This window comes from Daktulosphaira vitifoliae, unplaced genomic scaffold (genome assembly GCF_025091365.1).
Source record: "Daktulosphaira vitifoliae isolate Bord-2020 unplaced genomic scaffold, ASM2509136v1 Scaffold_4, whole genome shotgun sequence".
NCBI lineage: Eukaryota > Metazoa > Arthropoda > Insecta > Hemiptera > Phylloxeridae > Daktulosphaira > Daktulosphaira vitifoliae.
Window position 1 is genome coordinate 30,745,555 of NW_026099575.1, and position 13,763 is coordinate 30,759,317.

General features: G+C 27.7%; 1 protein-coding gene across 2 annotated transcripts; it reads right to left on the reverse strand.

Moving 5' to 3' along the window:
* Positions 1-1,100: 1,100 nt before the first annotated feature.
* LOC126906332 (fatty acid synthase-like) lies at positions 1,101-13,598 on the reverse strand. Of its 2 annotated transcripts, none has more exons than XM_050686890.1 (33): positions 13,320-13,598; positions 13,076-13,228; positions 10,917-11,090; positions 10,633-10,833; positions 10,334-10,572; positions 9,973-10,203; positions 9,705-9,899; positions 9,499-9,630; positions 9,186-9,416; positions 8,928-9,108; positions 7,085-7,149; positions 6,901-7,020; positions 6,686-6,843; positions 6,471-6,615; positions 6,292-6,408; positions 6,100-6,208; positions 5,793-6,041; positions 5,561-5,731; positions 5,327-5,481; positions 4,880-5,038; positions 4,509-4,820; positions 4,246-4,442; positions 3,908-4,156; positions 3,552-3,846; positions 3,269-3,448; positions 3,006-3,201; positions 2,740-2,929; positions 2,530-2,675; positions 2,223-2,470; positions 1,899-2,144; positions 1,598-1,835; positions 1,325-1,524; positions 1,101-1,253 (listed from the first exon to the last, which is right to left on the reverse strand). In XM_050686890.1, exons 1-33 carry the CDS (start codon positions 13,510-13,512, stop codon positions 1,203-1,205), a joined length of 6,126 nt encoding a protein of 2,041 aa, XP_050542847.1. In that variant the 5' UTR covers positions 13,513-13,598; the 3' UTR covers positions 1,101-1,202. The 2 variants fall into 2 exon arrangements, with proteins under 2 accessions (XP_050542847.1, XP_050542846.1); XM_050686889.1 differs by having other exon boundaries at positions 3,552-3,849.
* Between the last annotated feature and the right edge of the window lie 165 nt (positions 13,599-13,763).

Below are 13,763 nucleotides of genomic sequence, written 5' to 3' on the forward strand. Positions count from 1 at the left end.
TTTCGCCGTCTATTGTCATCCACCATTACGTGCCTGCATCTACACTCGTGATACTCAGATGTTAGACACCATTTTTATAAGATTTCATGCAGTCCACTCACCACTATCAACAATTTCAGCTAAGTATCATATTTTTTTTAATGTTATTTATTATTTGTTTTAATTGAGTTTAACTATTTTTTTTATGCCGCTTCGTCGGCCATTAATATTTAGCAGCCATCCATTACCCCTTAAATTTAAGATTCTCTTTGAAGAACCTTTAATATATGAGGCTATTTGTTATTTAATTATTGTCTACTCTCGTTATTTATTGGATTTAGCCGTCGTCCTGCCAGGTGACCACTCTCGCTTTAATAATAGCGATTTAAACAGGTCTAAGGTAAGATGGCGTTCTAATGCGGTGCACAACTAGCTGTTCTTCGGTCTAGATGCCTCGTACGAAACATTATGAAACTACATGACGTAGCCCCCGTGCACTAAATGTACAAGTAGATAAAAATAACAATTTTAGTTAGTTCTAAAAGTCGCTTTTCTTAACTTTGAGGAGGTAAAATAATCAAAATAACCTATTTTTTTGATCCTTTAAAATTGTTTTTGTGAAAGTTTATAATAAAAAAAAGTTGAATTAGTTACTATAATTTTTAGTTCAACTTGCAAGTTTGAAATTAACATCATTAAATAGAAAATTATATGGGAATTAAAAAAATGTTATTGTTAAGATTAATATGCAGTCAGTAAATTTTATAATTACTGTTGTGTATTGAGTAGTGATAATCTTTACGATTGTAATATAGTTACACCCGGTCCAGATAACATGTAACACACGTGTGAGTGCCCAATTGTAATGCAAGTTTCATCAATATAGTTTTACTAAAATTAATTGCGGTGTTGATTATGTCATTAAATAAACCCACAAAACAATTACTATAAAGTAAATTTATCAGAAAAGCTTCTTCGCATCGAAGCTAAAAAAAAATACCATAGTAAAATTAATACTATTTTAGATTCACATTGAAGCTAAAAAAAGATAATAACCCCTCCCCTTGAATTATATTCTGATTCTACACTAGACTAAAAGCAACAATTGAAGTACAAAAATGTTCAATGAATAATTATTATATTATATATTAATTATTATAATTTATAAATTTTAATAAAATTTAAGTTAACATTTAAGTAATAAAATAATAATTATATGTCAATTAACCGCAAACGATCATATCATTAATTTCTTGAAGTTTCTTCGACGTAGGCTAAAAAATTAAAAAATTATATTTTTTCAATCAACTATTTTATTTTTACTTAAATTAAATGTTGTATTTACTTCATTGTTTTCTTCAGAATCAGCATCGATGCTTGATAATTCCTTGAGTATGTTAAACGTTAATTCTCTAATTTCTTTGGCACTAAGTTCAATATCAAAATCAGTTTCTAGAACTTGTTTTATATCAGCACCCATCAATGAATCCATTCCAAGTTCAGTTAATGTTGAGGTTCCTAGTACATTACTAGTATCTTTAATTCCTATAATAATAAATTTTAAGGATTAATATATGTCGTCAATGGAGAATATAAATATAATTAATGCTTTATTTGCCTAAAACTTTAGCAACAGCATCAATTGGACCAGCTTTTCCCGAATCTCCTATTGCTTTTTTCTTTTCTACAAGAACCATACTAGAAAGTACTGGATGTGGTTTTTGCATAAAATTATCAAGAGCATTTAAACAAGATGCCATTCTTTGTGGGTAACTTCCACCAATATTTGCATTATTGTCATCTAATGCGTCTAAAACCATTCCAACATCTCCAATAGCACCCCATTCAATACATGTCTAAAATATAATATTTTTATTGAATTATAAAAAAAAAGATCCAAGTGAATAAGTATGACATACCGATGGATATCCAGCTGCTTGACGTGCTTCGGAAATTCTTTCAACTACAGAGTTTGCATAACCATAGTTGGATTGTCCAGCTGTACCATGACCACTAGTTCCAGAAGACCAAGCAATGAAATATTCTAATTGTGGGCATAATTTTCTAGATGCAAGATCTAAGTTAAGAGTAGAAATAGCTTTGGGATCATTAGCCAGATGGAAATGATCTACCGTTAAATCATTAATTAAAGCGTCATGTAATGCCTGGATCATAAAAAGTTCTAATGTAATTTAATTAAACACAAACATTACACACGTAAGAAAAATAATAATTTTATTTACAGCAGCTAATTGGAATATTCCTCCGACAGGTCCTAATTTGTTAGCTTTTTTTATAAGTGCTTCAGCTCCTTCAATATTTGAAGTATCATATTCAACTGTTACTACTTGAACATTTTTTTCATGCCACCTTCTAAGGAACAATGACTGGAATCCAGAACGAACACCACTTCTTGATACTAAAACCAATTTTCTTGCTCCTCTACTTACTAAGAAATTTGCTACCTGTAAACCAAATCCACCCAAACCACCTGTAAAAAAAAAAAAATTAGAAATATTTTTTAAGCAAATTAAAAAAATTATGCCATACCAACTACAATATATGATTTTGTTGGATCCACAAATGTTTTTGGCAATGCTTGGACTTTATGAGATACTGGGATAACATTTTTTTTTGATTCTTCATCACGAATTTTAAATGTAACTTTTCCAATTAATTCTGTGCTATAAGCAGCTCTAATACAAGTATTTAAATACCATTTTAGTAATTTATAATTAAATAATTTAGTTTTATTCATACTTAAATGCTTCAACCAAGCTACTATCATTACTATAAATTTGATTAGGCAGTGGTTGAATTATACCCGATTTTATTCCATCATTTATTAACTTGTGGATTTCTTTTTTTTCAGATAAAGAATGTTTACCTTCTAAGAAAGTTTTCATATTCATTTTTACTATTGAAATATTTTTGAAATTTCCCGAAACGCCTAAAAATTATAATTGTTCGTAAATTTAAAACTTTCAATGAATATTTTATTAAAATTATATTTTTTAAATAGTTACCAATTGATTCAACTTGGAAACGACGTCTTTCAAACTCTATAATGCGCCCATTTTCAGCCAATGCACGAATGAAACTTCGTAATATTTTTGGTTCAGGATGACAAATATTGAAAATAAATTTGACGCCTTTACCATTTGTCTTGTCGAGAATTTCTTTTTCAAATGCCTGGTTGTTAACAATATGATCACTTGGTATCTAAACAAAATTTTAATCAATCCTTTTTAATAAATGATATATAGTTATAAAAAATGTCTTTTAATACTTTTGGATATGTTTTTAAAATATATTTTCTTTGGGATTCATTTAATACCGAAACATAAATATCTGCATCATGGTTTTGTAAAATATGTAAAGCAGCCAACATATTGTAGTTTCCTCCATTATGTAGAAGAATAGATTCATTTGCTTGCAGTTTACCACGAATAAAAATTCCATAATATGCCTAAATATGAAATAAAAATAGATTCGTAATGTATTATTTATTATTTTTGTGTATAGTTATTACAAACAATACCAATATAACAAATATTATTACAAATTATTACCATAGCATAAGCTAAGGGTATTGTCGATGCTTGTTCTAACGTCCACTTGTCTGGAACTTCCCATAGGGTTGAATTATCTACTGTGACATGAGTAGCTAAAGCACTACCAGAACTGTAACCAAAAACTCTTTGTCCTTTAGAATTTCGGCCGGAAAATTCTCTTCCTAGATATGCTCCCATATTTAGTTCATCAGCGTTAAATCCTGGTGATAATACTCCATTTGCGAAGATCACATCCAAAAAATTTATTGGAGAATAATAAACTGTACATAAATCTTTTCTAGAGTTTTCATGACTACTTTTTTCACAAAAAAAATATTAAAACATTATAAAAATCAATAAATAAATAAATTTACTTGAAGTATCTCAAGCTACTTTCAGTCCAGCATAATGATGACAAATCTCCAATTTTTTTTGTGGTGATAAATGCATATTCTACTGATTTTTTTGTATTGTTAGATTGATCCTCTAATAAGTAATGTCTATAACTTCCCCATTCGTTATTGCGTAAAATATTTACAAGCAAATCTTTTTTTAGCTGTTTTTTGTAGAAATCAGAAGTAAGAGAGAACTTGGGAGCTTTTGAATCTTCAATGAAAAGACACCTAATAATTATAGAATTAAATAATTAAAATGTATAAAAAATAAAAATAAAAATTCCAATTATAAAATATTTGAATTTTTGTGTACCTACCTTAGAGCATTACCATTAGGTTCTAATCGGACACAGTTTACAAAACCTAAAATCCCTGAATACTCAATATCTTGGCTTACCAGAAGTATTTGTTTATTTTCATGTTCAGCTTTCTGATAAGCAGATTTAAATGTTTCAATCCATGAAAAATCATTGCCGGTACAATATACAACGATTGGTTGTGGTAAGTCAACTTTCTATAATTAAAAGTATGTTACAATATTTTAAACTTATTCTTATATTTATAATATTAATCGACTGACTTTTCGAAGTAGAATAAAGGTTTTATTATCTTGAGATTGTAATTTAGCTACCAATTCTAAACCAGTAGAATTAATTTGCTGTTCAGATGGTTTTTTACTTTCTACAAATAAAACACATCCACCATTTTTTAAACTTTCAGTTGCGTTTTTGATCATGGTTGAATTTGTGAGTTGATCTACTACTATAACTAAATGACAGTTAGAATCGATTGGTTCTGAACTGAAAACATCCTTTTGTGCAGTACGAATACCAATTTCTTTAAGTGGTTCGGCAATAGAACTTACGTCGTCAGCATAAACAGTTATGTCTACCTAGATATTTTTTTAAAATAGTAATTAAATAAAAACTAATTCAAATACAATTAACTAACATTGGGCATTGGCTCTGTGTTGATAATGTCTGTGATGGATTTAGCAAAGAGTTGTTCTAATGTTTTTCCAGTTCCAACTTCAGCTACTTTGAGTTTGAAAGCACCACCACTGTTTTCAAAAACCAATTGTACGCATGTGTCTAAGGCATTTCTTGATGGCTATGAGAAATGGAAAGTAGATACATTTTAATTATTGAAAAGGTTTTATTTTAGATAAAAACTAAAACTTTAATACAAGAAATATAAATACGTATTAAATAGCCTTTTGCATATATTTAAAAAGAAAATTAAAATCCTGAATATCGACAATGCTGACAATAAAATGACAACTTTGAAAATACACACAGTCATTTAATTGTGTATCAGTATAAATAAAAAAAGAAAAAGAAATGAATAAGTACATTAAATAATAATAAATTAAATATAATAAATCATTATTGTTATTACTTCATCTGTTATGTATGGTTGGAAGGTGTAGAACTCTAAGTTTGGATCTTTCTGAATTTTTTGTCTTATAGTAACACGGTCAAATTCCATTCCCTTTACTTCGATACTTCCAGCTTTAATAACGTCGACATGTTTATGGTATGTAACTGGAATAACTGTTTTTAAATTTTTTTTATATTATAGTTAAAGTTGGTAATTGATAGTAAATTTAACAAAGTGTGTCTCATTTTATACCATTGTTTAAACTTTCTGCCATTTTCATTAGTTTCAGTGGATCAATGACTACTTTTTTAATATACCTTGGAATATATAATTCACGAGTGTCTACTTGGAATAATGGGATTTGAAACAAACTTTCTAAAAACGCCAACCAGTTGGAATTGAAATTAACCTTTGCATTGTATCCTAAATAATAATATTATGTTATCTAATAAGTCATTATTAGGTTATTACAGCAATGATTTACCGATATTATCTATTTCTTTAATTCCTCTGAGTATGCCTTTATAATCATAACCTTTCAAACGTAATTCTTTATAAACATCATTAGATTCTAATGGTAAGTATTCCCCTTTACTTCTAGATGAAACTAAATCAAGTAAAATTTTATCTAGAGAATTTGAATAACATATCTGGCCCAGAGCAACAATTTCACCCGATTCTTGCAACTCAAATTCACCAGATGTTAAAATATTCAATACGAAATTCAATGTTCCTATTCATAAATTTTTTTTAATAAAATTAATATTTTATAGTTAATAATAAAAATTTACCTTCTTCTGGTATTATAGTTTGTTTTAAAAATTCTACATTATTAAAGACAACTGGAACTTCAACTAATTCTTTGTACATTAATTTAGCTAATCCTTCCCAAACTAAAGCCTAAAAATATTATAACTACAGTTATCAAAATAAAATACTACAAAAATCATTATATGGTTTTCCTATTTCTAGCAAAAACTTACCAAATATCCAGAATAAGGGAATGAATGTTTATCATCAATCGTAAAAGATTTTAAGAAACTGTATTCTTCTGAGTTCATATCGACGTTTAATTTAATCTCACCAGAATTTGATGGAGGCTAACAAAGGAGTTTTATACGTTATAAAAACTAAGTAGAAATAAAAAATAAAGTAATGATACCTTTCCATGGAAAGTAGCAACGTGCCATTTTACGGAATGATCCCATTCAACTAAGGACTGAATCATAGGAGTACCGCTTGAAACTGGATATTTAACTGGTGGATAAAGATGTTTGATTTGAGGTTGGAGACCAGCATTAAATAAACTAAAAAAAATAAATTATATTACAATAAGATCGAAATTTTGTTTATTCGAACAATAATTTAACTTCTTACTCTCCAATGCTAAGTAATAGTTGTTTCAAGGTATCATTACTGTCTTCTATTAAATTTATATAAACTGAATTTTTATTTATTGCTGAATTATTTTGTAAATCGATTTGGTTAAGAATTTGTAGATAAATTGCGTCATCTGGGCATTTAGCTAACATACTCTATAAAAATCTCTATATTAGTTGAACAAATTAACTAATGTTAAATTATTTTCATACATGAAGAGAAACGTCAGATGATAATCTGTTAACAAAATATGCGGCTGAAATTGGTTGATTTGATGATACTTGAGATGCGTTCAACCAACGATTTGAAATTTTTTTAGATGAGCTCATAACCTGAAAATTGTAAAAATAAAATAATTATATATATATATGTATTTATAATTAGTTTTAGTCTTACTGATTGTAAAATGGATTGCAATTGCTTCGAAACTTTTGATACATCATTAGAAGTTATTACTGGAACTAATAACAATTACTTTTACAATAAATGTACATAAATTTGTTCTTATTATTTTTGTAGGGGGTATAGTGCGTTTAAAGTGATTTTTATTAATATAAAAATACCTTTGTATAATTTTATTATAATAAATGTTTTTAGTCATCTAAACAATTAAAACTATTGATTCAAATTATAGAAAAGTTATGCTAACCATCTCAAGTGGTACACTATCCTACTACCCTTAGAATTTCGTCCTTGTTTTAAATAAATTTCGGGTTTAAGTATTCAACTTAGTAATATGAATTCCCCCTAAAGATATAATTCCAGTTCACGCAAATAATATATTATATTATTATAATTCTAACAATTAAAAATTATATTATAATAATTTGAAATATTATAATAATCCTATTATTTTTAATGTACTCTCTGAAAATCTATGCTTGTGTTAGAGACGGCGAGAAAATCTACATAGCCCGGCGCAACACAATGAAACCCAGATACCTATTCATCTAAAGCACAACGCGTTTCCGACTGATCTAAAAAATCCTCAACTATATGATGCATACATATATTAAAAAGCCTAAGAATACCCTTAATAATTCTAAAAACCTAAATAGACCAAAATATACTCATAATGCATACAAAATGTCTCCTTAAAAACTATTTAAATATTTTTAAAACTTGATAAAACCTAGAAATATTTAATTTTTTCAAAATATGATTTTAATTGCAATTATATATTTATGTTTTCTAAGTATAATACTTAAAGTTTTCTTTTTTATGGTCATATTCATCATTTAAGATTTACTATTAATTAAATAGTTTTTATTAAATATATTATGAAAATGACTTTCTGTTGTTAAATTTATTAATACCAAATAATATAATTAATAAACATTTTTTAATTAAAATTAATTTTGTTTGTACGATTTTGTTGATTGATTACTTGTAATAATTATATATATATATAAAATCTTAAGTTAGTAAAGAAATGGGTCTCTATTATTCTTATTGTTTGTAACAATTGACCGGTTTCCTTACTTACTTGACACTCAGTATATAAGTGTTCGGTAAGCATCAATCGTGAATAAGATGACAGAAAATAAACTTAGATGGTTTAGTCATGTTTTGAGAAGGGAGTAATCGGAAGCTGTAAGAACAGTTTAAGAAATGAAAGTTGAAGAAATTAGAGGTAGCGGAAGATCAATAAGGAGATGGAGGGATGTTATAGAATGAGATATGAGGAAGGCTGATGTGAGTGTAGATCATGTCAAGTGGAAGTTTAGGATAAGGGTGACTGTTTTCTAGTAGTAGGGATCAAGTCGAGGAAAAAAAAGAAGACGAAAATGATGAAAATATTAATTTTTCTGATAAAAACTAAAATATGGAAAAAAAGTTTTATTTAGTAAGTTCAATAATTAAAAATTTTTTTTAGTTTCATTTAGCTGCATTAAGTTAATAAAAATATGTAAAAACCTAAAAACATGTTTTATTTTATTGTAATTATTTTCAGAATTTTTTTCGTAAAACCATTTTATAAAGTAGATGATTAATATAAATTGATTTTATTTTATTTTACTTTAACAAAATTTGGCAATTTTATAATGAGATAAAAAAATTTATGCAATTTGATTTTTGATTTTAAATAATATTAAAAAATTTATATATGTTCATTATGTTGAAATGAATAAATAACTGGCCCTGACGCTTTCATGCACTATATAAATTAGATATAATGAAATAATATAAAATTTGAATAGTGACTTTAAAAACATAAAATATCCATTCTGTTTATTACCACTTTGGGATACTTTTAAGTTAAGTTGAGCTAAAATGCTTCCTAATTCAAAAGCACACATAACAGCTTCTTCTGCTGACAATACACCATCGGCAAAAGCTGCTGCGAAATCACCAAGTGAATTACTAACAATGTAGTCTGGAGATAATTCGATTTTTTTTAATACATTTAGAAGAGCGACCTTAAATGATAAAGAATTTTTTATTATTGTAAATAGTCAATTGAGATAATAAAACTTTGAACAATAAAAAAAAATACCTGCACAACAGTTGTTGCCACAACGTACAAAAGTGGATTTTGAGTTGTAGTTGTATCTGTAGAGTTAAGAACAGGATAAATGTTAAAACCTTTCTTTTGAAGTACACTTGCACTATTCTCAATAGATTCTCTAAAGACTGTCAATTTTTGTAATTGTGCTCCAACGCCTGCCCAGTAAACACTGACGCCAGGAAGTACGAAAACTAATGGACGTTTTAGGCCATCAAATTCCTAAATTATTAGAGTAATTTTGTTTAAATGCCCTAAGATTATTTCGAAATTTAATCATCAACGTTTATTTGTACTTTTATACCTTAATTTTTCGTACTCTGTCGTAAAGGCTATTAAATAAAGTATATCCTCTACATTTATGTCCAATAATATTTTCACTTTGAACATCATTCAATAAAGCATAAAATTCTTCATCTCTTGGAAAGCCATCAATCTAAAAAAGAAATTAATTTTTAGTATTCAATTATTATTCTTCAAGTGATGCATTATACAATGCGTGTATCTTACTCCATTTAACATGAATGTCATAGCACTTTCATTTCTAGCTGAAACAATAACTAGTCTAGGCATTTCTTCAGCCAATATTTGAGGACCTTTCTTTTGAGGGAAAGATTTCATCAAACAATGACCATTAGCACCTCCTACACCAAAAGAGTTCACTGCTACTATACCACCATTCCAAGGAGTAACTTTAGTGACCACCTATGAAAAACATTATATACTTTAAAAGTATTAAAAAAATTGAGAGTAACTCAAAATGTATTGCTATACTTACAGATAGCCGACCATCAAATAGAGCTGGAATATCTGGGTTGGGAATTTTGTAATGTAAATTGGGAGGTAAAAGTTTACACTCCATTGCTATAATAACTTTAATAACAGCACACAATGCTGATGCTGGTTCTCCATGTCCCATATTTGATTTGAGCGAGCCGATAAGGAGAGGGTGTGTTCTATTCTTACAAAAAACATCAATAATAGCACCGACTTCTTGACGATCACCTACCTAAAAAAATGTAAATAAACAAAGTAATAAATTCAAATTACGTAACAAAGAAAATAAGCTACATTTTCTTTCTTTTATATTAAAAAGTTATAATATACTAAAAAAAATAAATTAAAGATAAAAAATTTACTTTAGTGGCAGAACCGTGGGCTTCTAAGTAGGCTAGATTAGTCGCATTTACACCAATTTGTCTTTGTACTTGTTTGAACAAACTGATTTGCATTTCTCTTGAGGGAAATGTTATGCCCTCATCTTTGTATCCATCAGCATTACTACCAACATTCAATAACCCAGCATAAATACGTTTCGCTGACTTAGCTTTTTGCAAAAGTATAGCAACAATAGCTTCTGATCTGACGTATCCATCACCTTAATATTCAAACCAGTAAAATACATTTTTCATTCTTTTGTAATAATTTTTTATAGTACCTTCAGCATCAAAAGATCGACATTTACCACCAGGTGATAACATATTCAAATTTTGAAACATAAGAGATACTGTTGGATTCAAAACTAAGTCAACACCTGTAACTAGACAGTTGTCACAAACGCCATCTTGAATAAGTCTAAAACCTTGATGAAGGGCAATTAAGCTAGTCGATGAAGCGGTATCGATTGAATAACTTGGTCCTATTGTTAATGTTTATATATATATGTTTAATAATATTAACTACATTACATGGTTGCAAAAAAACCTAATTGGTGTAAATTACCGTTAAGATCAAAATAGTTAGATACACGATTTGCAGCTAAAGTTCTTAAAGTTCCAAGTAGTTCGTATCCATTCACTTTTTCTGGATCTCTAGACCACCAGTCAGCTGTTTCACTAGAAGACAACGAAACAATGACTCCTGTACGTGTACCTTTCAATGCCATTGGATGATATCCTATAAAATATTTTATATAAAAAAAATGAATGTTTTTTAATTTGTTTAAAATATATAATGTAATATATATAAACCTATATAATGTTGCTTTATCTATATCTTCTCATTATTTTATTACTACTATACTATTATTAAAAAAAAAAACAGTAGCCAAAATGGGGTCGTAGTATAGTTGGGACTAGTTTAGATGATATGTGACAGTCATTAAAATCGCTACCATAAGAAACGCTTCGATGCAAATCTGTAGATAGTGTTTAATTTTAAGAAATTGGCGGATTATTCCAAATGCAAAAATAGCTCCTATTTTTTGTTCTACTTCGACTGCCATTTGCACATAAAAAATAGATCGAAGGTACAAATTTTTTTTTGAACTACTAGTACATAAAATAAGCTTTATTTTAATATATATTTAAAAGACGCTGATATCTCGAAACATTTTCAAAATTTAACTTGAAAAAGTTGAGTTTAATAAAAAAGTTTTATTTATTAAAAAAGGTTTTAATATGAAAAAAATTATTTTGATTTGTTCATTTTTCAATAATTTATGGCAATTTTTAGAGAAAAAAAGTGAAAAAAATTTCAAAATTTACAGTTTTGAAAAATTGTAATTTTTTGGGGGATTTTCACCATTTACGGCAAGCGAGGGAAAAATTTTCAATGTTCGAGAGTACCGTCTTCAACTAAATACGATTTGTGATCTTTTGACGTATCGTTGAAAAAAATGGGTCTAGTGAGAGCTGAGAAAAAGTAGTGACAGACACAAAAAATAAAAAAATAAATACATCATGGGAAAATTAAAAACTTCTCAGCTTCGCATCGAAGCTAAAAAAAAGTAATAAATATTAAAAATTATTAGACAACTTATCAATGGTTTAATGCATAAAATAGTTAAGTGATCTTTTGACGAAAACGATTTAGCATTGCAATTATATTAATCTTAGGATTAAATTTACTGTATATAAATTTAGGAAGTAAAATAAATGTTACGTTCGATTAAATTTCATTAAAAAGAATAATAAGAAATATGATAAAAAAAATTCAAATTTCTCTCATAAAAAATGCAAAAATACACTTTTGTACACTAAGCTATCAATATTTTATAATTATTTTGTATGACTACTACAATTAAATATTTAAAAATGTCAACAGTCATAACTATGTACAACAAACTGACAACTCAATGATGTATCTGGAGTGAAATAAACGGAGGCAATTGTCATCATGATGCCCTTGACGGACGTATGTTATTATAAGACCTTAGTAGCTTATATTAAAAAAACCTTTAAAGGGAAAGGTTTATATTAAATTTAAAACACATTTGAGCATTATAAAAAAAAAATGACAAATAATTTCATAAGAATCTTTAATAAAAACTACTAATTGTATGGAAGCATTTATCTCACGCTCTATTCATAGACGAAATTATGGAGGAAGCTTAGACACTCAGACGAAAAATCTACTTCCCAAAAATATAGAAGATAACATATTTTGTTATTTAAAAAAAAATTAGAGCAAAAATTAATTTAGCACTCCCAAAAATTTTATTCTAGTTGCGCCTATGATTTTCATAGATTAGTTGTAGAGTAGTCAAAAATTTTTCAGTGAACTAAATGCACTGAATTGCATCAAGTGGTATTTTGATAATAGTGTAGCCTAATTTTTACAAAATTATATATAAAGAGAAAAAATATTTACAGAGCGTTTTTCTGGTTCGAACATGAACCTCAATCCACTCAGTATTCTCTATACAATTTCAAATGTACAGTATGTTAGACAATTATACTTTACGGTTTTAATATTTGCGTGAGAAAAATTTGGTTTCAAATAAATATAGATAAATTTACCAAACACAATAATAACAAAGATTTAGATAGTTTTTATTTTGTATAAACTAAAAAAATGTATGAAAAATTCTGGGATAAGTTTGATATAAACGCTTTATAATCTATAAAACATATTTAATAATATATTTATGAAAATATTACCTGCGTCAATAATAGTTTCATAGACTACTTCTAATAACATTTTTTGTTGCGGATCAGTACGATCAGCTAAAGCTGGTGGGTAATTGAAAAATTCGGCATCGAATGGAGTAATATCTTTCAATTTTCCAGTTCTCATAATGGCGCCATACAAACCTAAAATAATTTAAGTATATAATATTCGAATGTCATGTATATTAATTAACTGATATTAATTTAAATGACGAATGAAAAATAATGAGCGTACCGTCGGGCCATCTTCTTGGATCGCCAGTTACCATGTCCTCTCCAGCGTAGAGCTTAGTTCTAAATTCATTTACACTATCACATTCTGGTAATCTTCCAGAAATTCCAGATATAACAACATCATCAGGTTGGAAACCGAATTCATCAGAGGTGACTTCTATCTTAATTTGTGAGTTGTCAGCGTTAGGCGCCATTTTTTTAAATACTTAAATTTTTTTACTTATTAATATTTGATCGGTTACAGTTAGATTAGCAACTCGATTTACAGTTATAGAATAAAATTTAATGTCAACTAGTACTATTTAAATAAAGTCAAATGATCATTATGAAACACTTCTTGACATTTTTTTGCCTTACATAAATGTTGTATCAACGTATATCTTATGATTATCTAACAATAATAAAAGATTTTATCAGGACTTTTCATTTAGTACTGCATTAAGGT

Coding starts and splice junctions, on each gene's coding strand:
- LOC126906332 (XM_050686889.1), bottom strand. CDS start 13,512: ATGGCGCCTAACGCTGACAACTCACAAATTAAGATAGAAGTCACCTCT. Junction 6,844..6,900: donor CATCTGACGTTTCTCTTCAT/GTATGAAAATAA, acceptor AGATTTTTATAG/AGTATGTTAGCTAAATGCCC. Junction 3,449..3,551: donor TACCCTTAGCTTATGCTATG/GTAATAATTTGT, acceptor TTTCATATTTAG/GCATATTATGGAATTTTTAT.